Source organism: Echeneis naucrates, chromosome 1 (genome assembly GCF_900963305.1).
Source record: "Echeneis naucrates chromosome 1, fEcheNa1.1, whole genome shotgun sequence".
In the NCBI taxonomy this organism is placed as follows: domain Eukaryota; kingdom Metazoa; phylum Chordata; class Actinopteri; order Carangiformes; family Echeneidae; genus Echeneis; species Echeneis naucrates.
In genome coordinates, this window is record NC_042511.1 from 13,509,585 (window position 1) to 13,527,928 (window position 18,344).

Genomic DNA, 18,344 nt, shown 5'->3' on the forward strand with positions numbered 1-18,344 from the left:
CAGAAACATGTTGTTTTTTTTAATAAGGGAGAGAAAGCTATATTTAGTGTCAAAGAAAACACGTCCTTTGAAAAATGTGTAACAACATAATATCCATCCATCCATCCTCTACCGCTTTTCTGTTTCTGGGTTGTGGGGGGTGTTGGAGCCAATCCCAGCCAACGTTACGGGCACGGGGCAGGGTACACCCTAGACAGGTCGCCAGCACAGGTCGCGAACACACAGAGACAGAGACGAACAACTACTCACGCTCGCATTCAGACCGACCTACGGACAAATCAGAGTCACCAGTTAACCTAAACATGTATGTCTTTGGATGGTGGGAGGATACCCACTCAGATCTGGGGAGAACATGCCAACTCCATACAGGCCCTGGGCCGGGAACCGAACCCACAACCTTCTTATTGTGGGGCAACAGTTATGTTATGGATCATTAAGGGTTATTTTAAGAGCTAAGACAAGGGAAAGTGACCCACCTGGATCCAAGCTGCCTGCTCATTAAACTGTAAAAATGGTGAAGAAGAGTTTTTATAGACTTTTATAGACTCAGGTATAGATAGTCAGGTGTCTAACCCAGTACTTGTTGTTACATAGGTCAAAAGCTCAGAGCTGTCCCTGCAAGTACAGTCAATCATCACGTCATTGCTGATGGGTTTAAGAGCTGTAAATCATAAGTTATAGGTGTTGAATTGTTTCCTTTATTGCTAATGTGTCATAAAGTCTTAAGATGGTAGGCCTTCTTTCTCACATGCTCCGTCTTTTGAGATCCAGCCACTGCTAATAAATCAAACAAAAAGCCTTGAAGTATGGCTTGGTTCACACCAATTAATAACAAATAAAGAAAGTGTCCATGCAAGGTCCATGCAGCTAATTCCACTGAGTTGTCTGGGTTTTATTGTTCCACAGTCTCTGCCATTGATTATTGCAGCAACTGAGCACCATGTTTCATGCAGAACTTTGGGTTGTTTTTTTTTTCTCTCTACAGGGTCCTGATCTGCACCCACTCCAACAGTGCAGCTGACCTTTACATTAAGGACTACCTTCATCCCTATGTTGAAGCAGGCAATCCACATGCAAGACCTCTCAGGTTGGGAAACACCTTGTGGCTATGAGCAGAAACATCTTTTGTGTTAATGCATTTCTGTAGCAATTAAAATATTAATTGCCCTGAAAGATACACCAAAACCCCCACTTGCAATTGGCAAAAAATGAAATCTTGGCATGTTTTCTGTGAAAATCCTAAATCTCTTTACACAGCTTTTGTGTATATCCTTCACAAAGCAGATTCTTGTCTTGAAGGTAAGCATCATGTCATTTTGTGACAATGGTAGTATATCAGCACTAGAGATTAAACCCTGCTCTGAAAAGAAAGGTAAACTCGTCTCACAGTGTGTAAGGAGTTAATCACTGTATCAACTAAAGAATCAACTTCTTTTTTTTTTTTTAATGCAAAGAAATCTGAAGAGCTCATTCCCCTCTCCTATCATGTTTTGACCAGTACAAAAGAGACCAAATCTGCTTCTGTGAGATTTATTGGTTGATGCTGTATACAACCTAACATGACTACATTAGTACCCTAACCGTGGTTGATTACCATGGTTAATTACTGTTAAAATATGATGCTAATGTTAGTGTAATATTAACTGTCTGGCATTTCCACCATGATTTAATGTGAAACCTGTTAGTGCTTTTAACCATTTCTTATGATTATGTGCACCAGCTGATTATATAAGGCAGAAGACATTTTCAGATTTTCAAACTGCATACAATTAAAAAAAATGCTTATAGGTTTTGTGTCACTTAGCTGAAGTTTGCCATGCCAGAGATACCCAAGTCTGGAGATGTGGCTTCAGTAAGGCTCCTGCTTTAATAAGTACACCTGGAGGCAATGAACCCAACAAGAGTTACACCCAACCGCCTTACCCTGCACGAGTGACTTCTAATCACATTTCTCCAGAGGTCACAAAGGGCAGGAAAGCAATGTCCGCCTTGATCGGCAAAGGCGGTAACATGACAGCTGTGTGTTTGAGCGTGTGTCTGTCTACACGCACACAAGCCTGGGGACCATATGGGCAATCAAAAGGCTTGTTTTACATGAGTGGGCAGTCTGATTTCAACGGGTTCCGGGCTAAATTCCTTCATAATCACTGCAGTAAGCTCCCCTTTCTCCTTAAGGACGAGCGGAGTCATTCAAGAATAAGGAGCTTGTATGAATACTTGATGCCAGAATATGGGGGGAAAAACTGACCAACAACCCAAGGAACCAATCTGTCTGAGCTTTTTTCTTGGCTGTCCATGACTATCACTTTGGTTCAGACCTCAGGTGTACAAAGGATCATGCATAGGCATACATATTGAGTTCACAAAGAAAGAAGAAATTGTCCTGTAAAAAATAGTTACTTAGCCACTATTTGAAATTTGAAGTCTCTTTTCAGCCCTTTTTGACAGAGTAACCTAAATGTGTAATTAACACACTTACATCAGTTGTAAGTCCTGGGTCAATTCACAACATAGGGTAACTAGTAGCCACACTTAGCAAAGTAATTTATCTCATTTTACCTTTCTTCCCTGACCATTGTCTCGTTATCTTTCCCGCTCCAGGGTATACTTCAGGAACCGCTGGGTGAAGACGGTCCACCCAGTGGTCCAGCAGTACTGTCTCATCTCCAGCACACAGATCACTTTTCAGATGCCCACAAGGGAGGACATCCTCAGGCACCGTGTGGTGGTGGTCACCCTCAGCACCTCCCAGTATCTCTGCCAGCTTGACTTGGAGCCAGGTGAGTCATGCGGGTAGAGATTTAGCAGTTTTTAGAGTAGTAAGGCTGCTTAGAGATAATTTTGGTTTGGTTAGAGTTTTTAAGAATGGCTATGGCAGGGTTTACCTGTGATAGATTTCCCAGCAAATGGTTATGCAAAGTTCGTCCAAATTTATCTAAAGCGAAAAAAACCCCAAAAAATGTGGGTGCAATATCCAGAGCACATTTGGGGAATGTGCACATACATATTAACACCTATTACACCACATTGGACTGAAAACTTTTGTAAAATGTGCAGGGCAGCAGTCTGTAAGAAGAATGTTGTGGATTATGATTTTTGCTTTGAACCCAGAGGCCTCTTTTATGTACCATTTGTGAACCAGGCAGAGAAAATGTGAGAAATGCCAATACAATGGCAAAACATAGAATTAAATCAATGCACAAAACAAAAGTGTATGCAGAAACTGCTCAGAGCATTCGGTATCCTGTTCTTTGGTCATCCCCAGTGACTCTCATACCCAGTGTTGGCAGAAGCCCATCATTTAAAGAGATGGAAGTCATTTAAGTCATGTCAAAAACATGGAAAACAAACCAATTTGTCAGCGCAGCCTAATAACCGACTCTAATGTGTCAGCAGAGGGGGCTTTGTCTGTTGCTTGGGAACACCATCTGCCTGTTTCTAATGTACTTTACATCATTAGCCCTCCTCCCCACGTTTTTTCTCTCCCGCTCTCCTGCCGTTCAACAGTGATGAAAATCGCCAAGAAACGAGGCAACTGGGAGCCAGTAAGTTTACTAAGTAGCAATAACAAATCTCCCTTCTCAAGCACAGAGGTGACTTAAAAAGATTGTTAAGCTTGGTTTGTTGATTTCCAACTTTTTTTTATGGCATAGATGTGATCTGGCACATCGATTGGTTTTGTGTGTGCAAGAAAAAGGAATTACATTTCTTTTGATCTTCTGCCTGCATCAGTGAACACTGAAAGTACCTTTGCCCTTTCAGATTTTTATTCATTTTGTCGTACATGTTGGAGATGTTCGTTTTGTCTTAGTTTTCAGTAAGCTGAAATGTGCAGGTGAAGTGGAGTGGCCATTGGTGTGATGTTTTCTATGAAAAAGGCAGAATTTTAAAAAGATGGTTATAAGACTGAAAACAAGCAAATCTAGTAATGGAGAGTGAATTCCTGTGCACATTGTATTTTTTATTTTCGCCAGAAAATGGAAAAACACGAAAGACACACAGCTCACATTTACTTTATTTTGTCTCTATTTTGTCTGTGTTTTTCACACAAGCTTACAAAAATCAAACTATTGAAATTTGACCGCCGGGGGAGGCACAAATATGACATTTCCCCCAAGGTGATATGTAGTGTAGTTGTGTGCCTTTGTCTACCGTTCTGCCAAGTGCTGTTCAGAATTAAACACATTCCTGTATTTAAGCAGCTGGTAGACAGCAAAAAAAATTACCTATAATCACTGTAACTTTTAATCATTAGTTCAATTCAAAAATTAAATTTTTCAGTCAAACAGACTTTAGACAGAGACTATCTGGCAATCAGGAAATATGTTCCTCTGCACTTTACCAAATAGACACCTTGTGTATGCTACAATGCGACAGGTTGCGTTAATGCAGAACTGCACTGAGTGTACATCACAACAAAGCCCTCGCACGGTGCAGTTCCTCAGGACAGATCGGTGGTTAACATGTCTGATAACAAGATCATGTTTGCTGCACTGTCATGATGACTTCCTGGATACACATCCACGACTGTGCTCAGTCTTTGAGCAGTGTTTGTGCATTACAATAATAGGATACCTCAGATAGAAGCTTAAACAAATGTGCAGGGATAACATTTCAACAATGACAAAAACAACCAAAAGAGCCGCACACTTCTCAAATCGAATTGATTGACAGGTCTCTGACAGACAATTAGACTCGAAGACTTTCAGGAGGCAGCCCTGATTATCACTATCAAATTAATCAGTCAATGAACTTGTGCTGAAGGTTTTTGGCTATTGGCTTACAATTACATTATTACGTTTTTAGACTTGATAAAACATCAGACTATGGAATCTGAATTGGTAGCATCAGTCTGATATCTGATTACCCAATTTGGATTAGATCAGTCCCAGCTCTACAAGGTCTTAGGTTAATATGATGTATTATGTCTGGAGGCTACCTGCCTTTACACCCTGGTGAGAAAGGTTGAAGACTATAGCTCATACTGTAGAAAACAAGGGTATTGTGATGTCTGAAATTATGTTGGGTCCTTATGGGTTCAACCTGTGTCGCAGGAGCCAAAACACACCCAAGAACAATATCAGAAATAATATTACTTTCACTGTTGGGAAATCATTTTGTGACAAATCGAGAGAGTTAGAAAAACCTATAGATCAGATTTATACAAAGCTCTTTTTGGGGGGTTACAGCTGCCTGCATAAACCCTCTCACACTCGCAGACCACCAATTTTTCAAGTCACTGTTACCGCACAAAAAGGGTAGAAAGCAGCAGTTAAAGGAGACCCCAATTACTCATGCACCATCTTGCTTCTGATAACCTCTGCTTACTTGTCACTGGCTCCTTCTTTCTATAACCATTGTTATGTCGTATTCAGACACCATATTATAAGTCCAGTGACGGATAACAGTTAAAGAAATGTAATTTGGACCCCTGTTTAAGAGATTCCTCAACACGGTCGTCTGTATTCCAGCTTAAAGTTTTTAAGGTTTGGGTTCATAAAACCACATCTGCCTCCCTGCCTGGGGACACAGTCCCATTTGTGATGACTCAAGTACCTCACTTGTGAGAGCTGGCTGGTCCTTATATATATATATATATATATATATATATATATATATATATATATATATATATATATATATATATATATATATATATATATATACATGTGGATTGAAGTATTAGAGCAAGTAGGCAACTTGCAGCAGGGGTGCTATTGACTACAATTTATAGAAGGTCATCAACAGTGCCTGACCTCAATAATTAACAATGTGACAAAAGAGGTAGCACATTAAGAGGTCCTAATGAGTGCATTTTGAGTAAGAAGGGGTAAAAAACAATAAGGTGCTAAAAAGAAAGGCTTTAACATTACTGTGTGACATTATACTCCCGCTAGCATTGCATTGCTCTCAACACACTGAAACATTGTGCAACTTGGCTGTTCATTCATCTTGTATGTACACTATCCAGAGATCACTCAAGCTTAATGATTCAGAAATTGTTCATGGGTGTGATTCTTTTTGTATTGCACAGCAGCTTTGGAGTAAGTTACTTCTGTGATATCGAGCAATGTTCTCTTGCCATCTAACAGCTCATTCCTATAAGGAAAAAAAAAAATCAAATGAAAGTAATCTAATGTAACTGGATTTTGTTTGCTTTAAGAATTAGAGACCCCTCCTGCCCGCCTTCATATTTGCCTTACTCTGAAAGGGTGTTTCTCACATCATATGCTCTAACAGATAAATGCAATTATACACATTCTGCAAACATATATGGGATCATTGGATGTTGTCACCAAGTGTATACATTTTTATCAGGACCACAGTGGGGGTAGAGTATCAGCCTGGGCTTCAGTTAAGTGTTGAGAAAGCTGGATTGAAGCTTCGGGGGGGGACGTTTTGCAGTTCAGTTGTTCAAAGGTAGATGTTAAGAGTGAATTTTCCCTCACATCAAACTGCTCTACCTCTTTTCTTGCCACCTCATGTTTCTGTGCTTTGTTTACTCTTTGACAGGCCCAGAGTTGATTTTGTCATTTTCAGCTGTCACATATCATATCTGCATATTATTTCTTCTGGAAATGGTGTTTGGGAGTCTGTTTTCTGGTTGTTGTTCAGCCTCTCTTCCCTGCTCCAGCACTCATTTACCATGCAGTTTCATCCCTCTTCATACTGCAGAGCACTGTTTGAGCTTTTTAAATCAGGGTGGAGGCTACTGTTTCATCCCTTTCAAAACGTCCACAAAACCCTGCCTTTGGTTTTAGGGTTGGTTAAAAGAGAGAGAGAGGAAAAAGTGACTGGGGGGATGGCATACTAGTGACAGCTACATGGTTTGAATGCTCTCAATAAACATTATTTTTGTTTACCAGAACCACGAGTATACATTTATATAAGTGTTCATAAGAACAAAAAGAGCATCAGCTACATAGAAGCAGTATCTTGTCAAATTCCCAGGGTTTTTTAGTATTTCAACACTGAATGACAAAGGTTACAGGTGACAAGTTTGTTGTTGTTGTTGTCTGTTTGTTTTTTTTTTTGTTGTTGTTGTTTTTCTCCCCTTAATTTCTATGTCCCTGTACATTTTCGTCCAAAATACTACTAAACAATCCTGATACAAAAAAGTATGTTGTTGCTGAAAATGCAAATAAATAAACAACAGGCTCTGTGGTCTCTAACGCCACATAATATGTTGAAAGTCTTTTTATGATAAATATAACATTTCTGAACAGCTTGAGGTCCTTCCAGGTTTAAGCAAAATTACTCACAAAATTACTCACTTTATTGTTTAATTGATTAGATCTGTATTGTCCGAAAAAATTTGATTCATGCTCCAGATATACATCATGGCTCTTGTCAACATATTTAGATTTGTTTTTGTTTTCTCTTTTTTTTTTTTTTTTTCTTCCTCCCAGGATCCTTTTACACAATTGTTGGGGTCAAAATTAAATTTGGTTTGCTCTTTTGATGCTCTCGTATTATTCTATTCAGGTGAACTGCTTAAAATGGTGGACAGATTTGATGCGTTCACGCTGCTTTTTGCTCAGCTCCAGCACATTTAGCAGCACACTGAAAGTTTATCGTATCTTTGATAGCCAAACCATTTCCATGCAGCTGAATTAGTATTTCCTCTCTCATCAACTATTTAGTCTGCTTTAACATGACTTGAAAGCTCATTCAGTCATGTTTGCATTGCAGTCAGAGGTTCACTTACCATGTCTGAGACTACTGCTCTGTTAGGGTTAGGGTTTTTCTCTTTTTGCTCAGCTTGAATTCAATGAAGTGATGGCATCGCCCAGTAATAAACCTCAATCAGTGACAGATGCTGTAAATAAGGTATATTGAAATATTGATAATGTGTTTGAAGCCGTCTTATTGTTAGTGAAGCAGTTTCTATCATGATATACACTACCATACAAATGTTTGGACACACATTTGAATGAGCAAGTGTGTCCAGCTCAACTTCTCATGTTTGTTTTCAACAGGATATATTTGACATTATTATTGAAGTGAATAGGGAAATGGCCTCAGGCTCACATCCCGTAGTTACTTTGAGTAAATAAAATTGATGTCTGTGTCCTATCTGTTTCTGGCAGGGTTATTCACTCATATCCTACTGGATGAAGCAGCCCAGGCCATGGAGTGTGAAACCATCATGCCTTTTGCCTTAGCTAGCAAGACCACCCGCATCGTGCTGGCTGGAGACCATATGCAGGTAAGTTAACTGCCATGTTGAAAGGGAAGCTGCAAAAATATGTGCTGTCAAGCTTGACTTCGCTGAAGTTGCAAGTTTCTTCGGTGAAAAGAAAAAAGAAAAACTGCCACTTTACTTAGCTTCTTCTCATTAACCTTAATTGAAGGGTAATATTAGTGAATGCTGTAGGGTCTACCTTGTTTTTTTTTTTTTTTTTCTTCTTAGTCCTAAAATTAACCAAAATACATGTTTAGAACATGATTAGACTACAGTCTTGCCTACTATCTGTATGAAAGAGGAGATAGCAGCTCCTTAAATGTTCTCTTCCTGTTGACCACTTCAACTAAAGTTAACAAATTTAAACCTGTGTCAATCAAGCTTTCTAAGCCAACCAAGGAATTAAGCCCTTCTTTATTCCTCCTCCTGCTTTTTAGACGGTAGAAAGGATTAACAGTAGACAGTGGATTGGGACAAGCCAAGAGTCTGCAATGTAATTACTTCATTTAATTTCTTCATCTCCTTCTACTAATTCTTGGGCCAAAATAGGAGATTTAACATACATTGCTGCAGTGGTATATCAATCTGTTTCTTTCCCAATCACTTTGTCTAACTTTCTTTTTTGTTTTATTTTTGTTAAACTTCATCACTTTTTTGACCCCCATGACAACAGTTTAGCTCATTCAGGACCAGAAGAGCTGGCTGAATTGTAACTCAAGTCTGTTTTTGTGGCCAATCTGTGTTTGGCCTTATTAGGCCAGCTGTTCCTGTCTCACTTGAATTAAGATTAAAACGTCAGATCTGCTCTGTATTGTCCATCATAGTGATCAAAAGAGAAAAAAGGAAATGAGGCTACATGTGTGGGCATGGAAAATGTTGAAAATGCGTAGCCTCATCTGAATCAAAGCCCACGGCGGAGATGGCTCCAAATCATGCTACTTTTGGACCAGAGGAACATAACACATGAAAATTCTTTTGACTTATTTAAGTAAGATGATTATGTTTGATTAAACTCAAAGATGATCAGCCTTTAGATGCTGTTTACTATACTATACTATTCTGCATTAGCTTGCCATGTTAGAGCAGGCCTGTAACTTAGGTTGGCTAGTGTGTGTATATACTCCAAGCAGAATCAAATTTGCTGCAGTCAAATCACTGTCGGCAAATTCCACTGTAATCACTGCAACTCGAGGTCATTACCGTCATTTAAGGCATTCAAAGACACCAGATGGAAGCATTTGCACGTCACAGTGCGATAAGACAAAACTAAAAACTGAAATCTTAGACTTAGACTTATTAGGTATGATATTCCAAAACAAAATAGAAAGAAAATTTTAAAAAGTGTGAGAAAGACTGTGATATGGTTTGAAACTAATTTATTTATCCTCTGCTTCTGATTTGCAGCTCAGCCCATTTGTGTACAGCGAGTTCGCACGGGAGCGTAACCTGCACGTGTCACTGCTGGACCGACTGTATGAGCACTATCCCCCTGAATTCCCCTGTCGCATCCTCCTGTGTGAGAACTACCGCTCCCATGAAGCTATCATCAAGTAGGTGTGAGCCCTCAACCCTGCGTTGTGTCAAAACAATGGGAAGAGAATCTGAACACATAGAGAAAAGATGAGTTAATGTACAGAAAAGAGGTGGCAGGACGAAGTGTTCAGAATGAGAAAAGAATATAGGGTTGAAGAGTCATATAGAAGAGTTGAAAAACATAGGCTGTACTCAGAGGAAAGAGGTGTAATAAAAGTTCATGAAAACAGCAGCCCTCTGATAAAACATGACAAGGGGCTTGGTGTGGGTATGCTGCTTTGAAAGAAGCACCATTTATTTATTTATACATTTTAAGGATTTCCTTCAAAACATATGATGTACAAACATGTACACCACCAAATTATCTTGAAATGTGACCAAAGATCACTCTAGAGCAGACACACAGAGGGTTATAGGGCATTACTTGGCATCTACATGTTGGAGCATTTTTGCATGTGCAGCAGTGATTAATTGCATCATCAAGAGCATCCCAATATCCGATATCACACTTTCTTTACTCTCACCAGCACATTGATTCTAGTCTAGTTCTCGGCTACTGGGTAAAAGTTTGAGTGCGTTAATACAGTGGAGCACTGGGAATGAAAGAATATTTAGCATTTTGATTTCTTGTGATTTAATAGTTTTACACACAGTACCTCCATAATAATTAAACATGTTACATCTTTTCATGATGTACCACAGCATTAGTAATGTGTACGATGTGACCAAGTACTGGTCATTCCTACAGTACTTGACTCCAACATAATCAAATGATAGAGACCACAAAAATGTCAATGAAAGCTTATTCAACTGCTTGATCATAAAGTGACAATATTAAATTGGACCAAAGAACATAATCAATCATGTGTTTGAGCAACAGTTAAGTCTGTGCAGGTGTTCTCAGCCACAGGTCTGCACACTGGGCCAACCCTACATCTTCTCAATATGGTGCTATTCTGAATAAAAAGCAGTCGACAAGCTGTCCACTTCCCTGTGAACTGATGAAGACCTGGCCTGTTTATTTTAAGGTTTAAAACCAATCTGACCTTGTGTTGCGTGGGCAGTAGTTTGATTGTTCAGATCAAACGTGCATTTCTCAGCACCTGTCAGGAAACTGTTCTGCTCCTCTGCTCTTTTTTTACTCACATATGGATATGATCTTTATAATAACCTCATGAATTTAAAACTGTTCTTTTTATGTTTTCTTACATGAGCAGGATGTAGTTGCTGTTTTTCTCTGTTCTGAAAGTGTGCTCGTCTTCTCGGTTCTCTGTTTTGATGCTGCATGTCAGCCCTGTCCACTTTAACACCTGTGCATTAGTTTTTTTTGTTTTTTTGTTTTTTAAGGAATTACAAACACTTGTCTGTTCTGTCTTGTAAGTTAACAGTTGATTAATGAACCGTAGTCAAAAAATAATGATTATGTACAGTCATTATGTAATAATGATTTCTTGTATACAACAGAGACTTGCTGAAGCCTAAAACATTATCGGTTTTCTTTGTCTTAAAATGTCAGTAATTTTCAAAACATTTTCTTTGAAAAAAAAAAAAGAAATCGTTTTTAAAGTTCTTTTCTTTTACCCCCACTCCCTCTCCTCTTCCCACAGTTACACATCAGAGTTATTTTACGATGGCAAATTGATGGCAAGTGGAAAGCAGCCCTCCCATAAGGACTTCTACCCTCTGACATTTTTCACAGCAAGAGGAGAAGATGTCCAGGAGAAGAACAGCACTGCTTACTACAACAATGCTGAGGTAAGAGAAACAAGGTTTTGTGAATGCACATCCAGCATAAAATGACTGAATCAAATACAAATGCACATTTAAAAAAAAAAAAACTGGCCACTTGCCAGTGTAGTCCAGACCCGATTGCTGACACATTTGTTTACTTATAATAGAATAAAAATGATCTTCTGTGTCATACGGTTGTGTGACACCAGATGGTACATATAAAACACGAACATGCCAAATATTAATAAAAGATTTTGGCTAATGTTATCTGTGTGATGATAAAATCTGTCAAATTAACCCTTAATATTTAAAAGTAAATGATACATTTTAAGATAGATAAATGAATAAATAGAAAATTCATGATTGAGGAAATGTAATTACAAGCAGGAGAGCATTCACAAACACGTCAAGATGACTGCAACTCAAAAACACTGTGATTTATTAATTAGAGTCACGTCTATGTTATTTTATTTGGAACTTTCCAGTTGAGTGCCAGGGGGCAAATGCGTTTATGAAATGTAAAAAAAAAATAATAATAAAAATAAAAAAAGAACAACAGCTCCCACAAACTCCCTTGGCAATCTGCTGCTGATTCCTTCAATAAATGTTTTACATATAAAACCAATCCTTAACAGAAAAATCTTGCTTCCACCTTCTGGTAGGGGATAACTATTGTAGCTGATATCAATAAATACTTACTTTGCAGTAAAGGTTCAGAACTTCAGAAATTAACACCTGGAAACAACTCAAATTCTGATAATTTCAAATAATCTTAAATCCTATGTGAAATAGAATCCACAAGAGCCCACAAGCACTCCTTTTAGGATGTGCTCCATGTTGACATTGCAGCATCACATAATTTCTGCATTTCTGATTCTGATGCAGATTCATTCCTCCAGTCTCCCATCTACTGCATGTTAGTGGTGTGCTACCACCGCTGTATGTGTGGTAGCACACCTGATTGCCTGATTTTATACTCTGTATTGCTGTCACATGATGGGCTGTGGTTGTGACGGCATTAGTAATGAGTGCATGTCTTCCTAATAAATTGCTCAATGGGTGTATGTGCTTAACATACCGCAGCTGTGATAGTTCTACCATTGATCATCTCAAACAGAAAATAACGACAATTGCCTAATCACCATGCGGCATCTGTATAATGAATAATGAGATTAGCTACACAATATTTTTCAAATGCATGAGCGATCTTCACTGGCCCAGAAAAAACACAGATCCGATAAGAATTAAATTTTTCAGTTTTATGAATACTTGGGAGAAATGGATGGAAATAATATTTTTAAGTATGCAAACTTGCATTGATTACACATAGTTGTTTAGCTGTAAATAATCAGCAGTTGAAGGATTTGAAAAAAAAAAAAAATTAATCTAGATTATTCAGTTGTAGGCGGTAGACTGAACACAAAAGCAAAATGGATCAGAATTGTTTATTTGATCTCATTACCATAAATATGAATACCTGCTGTCTTTTAATCATAATTGAAAGGGAAAACCATAAACTTAATTAGGATGCCCTTGAGGGCTATGTTTGACACTCGATGCACGAGTCAATAACAGTCCTAGCCTATAATTGGTCGCTCTGCAGACTCACTTGGTTTTGGTTATTTGCCATGTCTGACGCCTGACTCTTTGCTAACCAATTACACATGGATGCTGTTTGATTTTGCTCCCAAACTGTCAGCAATGTCAAATGAATTACCCCCCATCTCTTTGATACAGTGCCTACATCAAACCATTAGCAATATTATCATAATTTTACTGAACTGAAATGCATTGACAAAGGCATGTCTATTTGTTTGTCTTGTCTTTGATGGGCCTAACATCAAGGAAAAGACAGCCTTGACAGTTCAAGGCTTTAAGCAGTATGCTAAAGCTCTGAACAAGAATGTAAAACCTGTTCAAGACAAAAAATATATAAATAAATAAATAATAATAATCAATACCCAAAGTCAGAACTAGTGCTAAGATTTTAAAGGGCTAAACCTGCACACAAAATCTAATCTGAAGAAAACTCAGTCTCTCCCAACTTCTACCCAATTACACAACCAAAATGATTTTTGTATGTAAAAGTGATAATTAATGCAGGTCTGCAATAAAATGTTCCAAATTCAGTTTCACAGCAAATTCATTTTCATCAAGCTATAGCTAATTTAATTGGGGCATTTTGTGGAAAATGGGTGCCACGTAGTACCTATTTTCCACCACACTATAAGGCTCTTTTGTTCTATAATTATTTAATCCCCCATTATTGTCCGTTTGCTTGGGAGGAAATTGTGTCTTATTCTGTGTTTGAGCCTCGCTGTTTCTTTTCTAATGTTGCATCACAGGTGTTTGAGATTGTGGAACGAGTGGAGGAGCTGCGCAAGAAGTGGCCAGTGGCCTGGGGAAAGTTGGACGAGGGCAGCATTGGCGTAGTGTCGCCATACGCTGACCAGGTGTTTCGCATTCGCGCTGAGCTAAGAAAAAAGAGAATGCATGAAGTCAGCGTGGAAAGAGTGCTCAATGTCCAAGGTGAGGAAGAAACACTATGTGACGCTGTGTATCATAAGTAGTTGATGCATCTGTAATTGTAAATCACTGGCCCAAACACTGAAACTAGTGTATCAGTGACAGCAGCAGACAGTCTATCAGTATATTCATATTTTGACATTTAAATTACATCATTGCAAACAGTGACAAAACATAATTTCTTAAGTTTATGGTGTTTTTCATGGTTACATTTCATTGTTTCATGGTGTTTGAATCTTTACCATCAGTAGTTTCTTGCTTTTATGTTTGGCCGGTATAACACTTTTCAGAAAACGTAAAAAGGTCCCAATACAAAACTTTTTGCAGGTAAACAGTTCCGGGTACTGTTCCTCAGTACAGTTCGAACAAGGCATACCTGCAAGCACAAGCAGACGGCCATAAAACGTAAAGAACAGCTAGTTGAGGACTCAACTGAGGACCTCGACTATGGCTTTCTCTCCAACTACAAGCTGCTCAACACAGCCATCACCAGAGCCCAATCTCTTGTTGCAGTTGTGGGAGACCCAATAGCACTGTGCTCCGTCGGGCGGTGCAGGTAATAAGCTTGAGAAAGCAGATCTTTATGCTTAAAATGTAGTTCCGATTAAAATATAGTAAATGAGACATTCATGGGATCAGCCAAAAGCATCAATAAAAGTAATAACCAATGTTATTTATGTTTATATTATCATATTGCACATGGCTAGATATTTTTAGAATGCAGGGTTGCTTAGAAAAGGAATTGGTTTAAAATGAAATAACACAGATTGCAGGGAAAATACAAAATTAAAGTCGGATAGTTCATTTCTGGCTGGTATGTTCAGTTTATATGTGAACATACTAAGCTGCAAGTAATAGTCAAATGTTTTGTCAGAGGTTGATCATTGGCTGATTCCTTTCTCTTCTTCTATCTCTTGGGCTTCACACTTTCCCCTAGCAACTGTCAGTTTTGTCTGCTAGTCATCACACCATGTCAGATCATTTTGCTGTTGTGGTTGTTTGGAAATGTCAGTCTGTGAAGACAGAGCAATTAAATGGATGTGTGCAAAGCAAAGGCATTGTTAACCCCACAGTGAATCTCCTGGCTAGTAGTTAAAGGTGTCTGTATTCTTTTCCTTTTTTTTTTTTGTTTGTTTGTTTGTTTGTTTCTATAGCACCAAATCATGACAAAATTGCACCAAGTCATTTAACACATAAAACAGGCCTAGAGCAAACTCTATATGGAGTTGTTCAAGTCACCCAACATATCCTTCCTAGAGCAAGCACTTGGTTGAGCTGAGAAGGGGAGAGATGGGGGCGGGGGTCTCTCTCACTTCAAGCAGAGGCGAGTGAGTGCGAAGGAGACGGGGGGCAGGGCTCAGTAGAGGGATGGAGAGAGAACAGGAGAAGAGAAGATGCCATGAATAATGCAAACGAAGCATACAGTGATTGCAACCTGGTAGTTCTAATCTGCACTATTAAATATCAGCAGTAGGGGAGATAAAGAGATTACAATGGGAAGTGGCTAGTAGTGTGTAATGATAACTAAAGGTAACTGTTTCAGCAGCAGGTACTGAGCAGGAACATGGAGCAGAAATGATTCGGCACCTGTACGACGTGGACAGGAAGACACAGAAACAGGAGGGACAAAACACAGACTATGGGAAGAAACAAAGTTATAGACATGTAATGTACATGCATGGGGGGGGGGGAGAGAGAGCCACAAAGAAGTAGAGAGAGAGGTGCTCACCACATTAATGGCCACTATTAAGCACACTAATAATTTGAGCTAGCGTTTTTGTAATAAAAACACATTAAATATTCCTCTAAGCATGAGTTTCCATATTATACATTTTCACAAATCTAGTTTTGTTGCAAATAATTTTATTGTTATCGTAATTCCATTCATAAAAGCTGATTACTGACTTTTGGATAGTCACACAGCAATAATTGTGCACCCTGTTATTTTAATGTTGCAACCTTGCTACTCTACTAGACGTTGTTTTTTTTCCTAGCTTTAATTTTATTTCCCATTGGTGTGCTTCATCTTTTTGCTGATTTTCTATTTCCTCGTCCTCCCCTTCCCTCTCTGGTCTTTACACGTTTTTTTATTTATTTATTTATTTATTTATTTTTTATTTCAAGGTTTAGTTTAAACAGACTTGCCCTTTTCTATTTACCCCCAAGGAGTAATTAGTTACATTGCCAGCAGGAAACATTCAAAAAGATGATCTGTGAGACAATGAATTCAACCAAGGAGCGATAAAGGAGAGTAACAGTTTAACTTCTCTCCATCTGTTGTTTCATCTCATTTCCCTTTTTCAGAAAATTCTGGGAGCACTTTATCTCCATCTGCCATGAAAACTCGAGCCTGCATGGTATCACCTTTGAGCAGATCAAGGCTCAGCTAGAGGCCCTGGAGCTCAAAAAGACCTATGTCCTCAACCCGCTAGCTCCAGAGTTCATCCCACGTGCCCTAAGGCCGCTACAAGGGCACCACTCTTCCTCACAGGCCCTCCATCCTCACCACCATCCACATCCTCAGCACGCACAGGCCTCCTCAAATAAGCAGGGTCCACAGCAGCAGCAGCAGCAGCAGCAACAACAACAGCAGCAGCAGCAGCAGCAGCAATCACCCCCCAAGGTAAGGTGTTTCTCAGAAAAAAGAGCAAGTGAAACTAATAATTGTTTTCCATATACTTTTTTAATATTTGCATGGAAATCCTGACACCTAACTGGAGTAAAAAACAATATGTAATTTGAGTTTTTTTTGTCATTGTTCTATTTTGCCTCACGTCCTTTGATTTTGCTGGGTTTATCACTGCTCTATCCTTTATTCTTCAAGCAATAAATTAGTGTGGAGGCAGAAATGAAAGGAAAATGGTTAGGGTCAGGGTGGGGTACAGCATTTTTTGAAAAGCTCTCATTGTGTGGGGTTCTCTGGCTTAATGTGATGTGTTGGGTAGTCACTAACTGTTTTATGGAAATGGCAAAGGAATAATCAGGAATAAATTGAGTGATTGTGATTGATTTTTTTTTTTTTATTTATTCATTTATTTTTTTTGTGAGAAAAAAAATTATAAAAGCTTTGCACATGCAGCCACGCAGCAATAAAATGACTTGCATTTAATTTTACTTAAGCAAATGAAATTTGTGAACATTCATTTTCGTCACAGAAAAATAACAGATTGGACATTAGCATTGCAGTTTGGCAGAAGGATGTGATTTTTGGTTGTTAAGTTTGGGGTGAAATGTCTTAGTGTGTCTGTCCTCCCTCCTGCCCTGAGCTAAAGGTTAACGAAATCACCACAGCTGCCAACCTGCTGCCATCACCCACTGAGCCTAATGAGCCATACCTCCATATACACACTTCCTCTCTCCACTGTCACCACAATCTTACAGCACACACAGTATACATGCCGTATGCAGTATATTGTATGTTATGTGCATATGCAGCACTAGCTGCCTTAAAGGTCAAACCATTCTTGGCACATCTGTTCATTGTTGATGCACCCAAGCTAACTATTCAGTGTCATTTAATATTAGAACAATTTCAAAACTTTAAAAACACTCTTTCTTACTTCTGATAAATCTAACTAAAACTGTAATGCAACCATACCACTCTGAATATTTATAACTAATCCCAATAATCAGGTTCAGTTATTGTTGTGTTTAGCATAACATGGGCATTTCTCATGAATAAGTCAAATTATGCTGAGAAACCATCAAAACATTATAGAGCAGACTGACTACAAATTACAGTTATGATTCCTAAATGAAACAAGATTTTATTGTTGTACAAACATTTAACATGGATATGTTTCTCTGATTCATACTTACCATATACTTACCATATGCAAAAATATTTCTCATTTTAAAACGCTTGCTGTTTCAGTTCCAGCACAATTTCTAGCACTTTCAAACATAATTTCCGGATTATAAGATGCTACTTTTTTTCACACGCATTGAACACTGCGGCTTAAACAACTATATGGCTAATTTATGGATTTTTATGGGTAATGAGCTTCATGTCGCGAATACATTTAGCGTCACATCAGACCAATGAAATGACCGAACAGGTCACAGTGGTCCAATGAAATTTTTCAAATTAAGTTAAACGCACCCACACTAAATTTGTAAGATCAGTCATTTATTTTGCGCTTCATGCACACACCCTTATCGTGGAAACACATGAAGCATTGCATATGATGCAGCTTTCAAGTTAAAGTCGATCAATCTGGCGAAAAGGCGAAATCTTTATGTGTAACATAATTCCTGCCATATGCCATTTCCTCCCATATTTCCGACACCTGCGGCTTATAAACAAGTGCGGCCTATATATGTACAAAACTTTTTTTCTCTTTAAATTTAACGGGTGCGGCGTGCCTTC

At 38.6% G+C, this 18,344-nt stretch overlaps 1 protein-coding gene across 2 annotated transcripts in view; it reads left to right on the forward strand.

Moving 5' to 3' along the window:
• helz (helicase with zinc finger) overlaps positions 1 to 18,344 on the forward strand; it is a 45,201-nt gene that overhangs the window by 17,796 nt on the left and 9,061 nt on the right. For both annotated transcript variants that reach the window (XM_029501655.1, XM_029501664.1), the window contains exons 17-24: positions 986 to 1,087; positions 2,602 to 2,780; positions 8,091 to 8,209; positions 9,590 to 9,735; positions 11,326 to 11,473; positions 13,795 to 13,978; positions 14,303 to 14,531; positions 16,280 to 16,598. In XM_029501655.1, the coding sequence (XP_029357515.1) occupies positions 986 to 1,087; positions 2,602 to 2,780; positions 8,091 to 8,209; positions 9,590 to 9,735; positions 11,326 to 11,473; positions 13,795 to 13,978; positions 14,303 to 14,531; positions 16,280 to 16,598 (1,426 nt within the window). The remainder of the gene's footprint in view (positions 1 to 985; positions 1,088 to 2,601; positions 2,781 to 8,090; positions 8,210 to 9,589; positions 9,736 to 11,325; positions 11,474 to 13,794; positions 13,979 to 14,302; positions 14,532 to 16,279; positions 16,599 to 18,344) is intronic.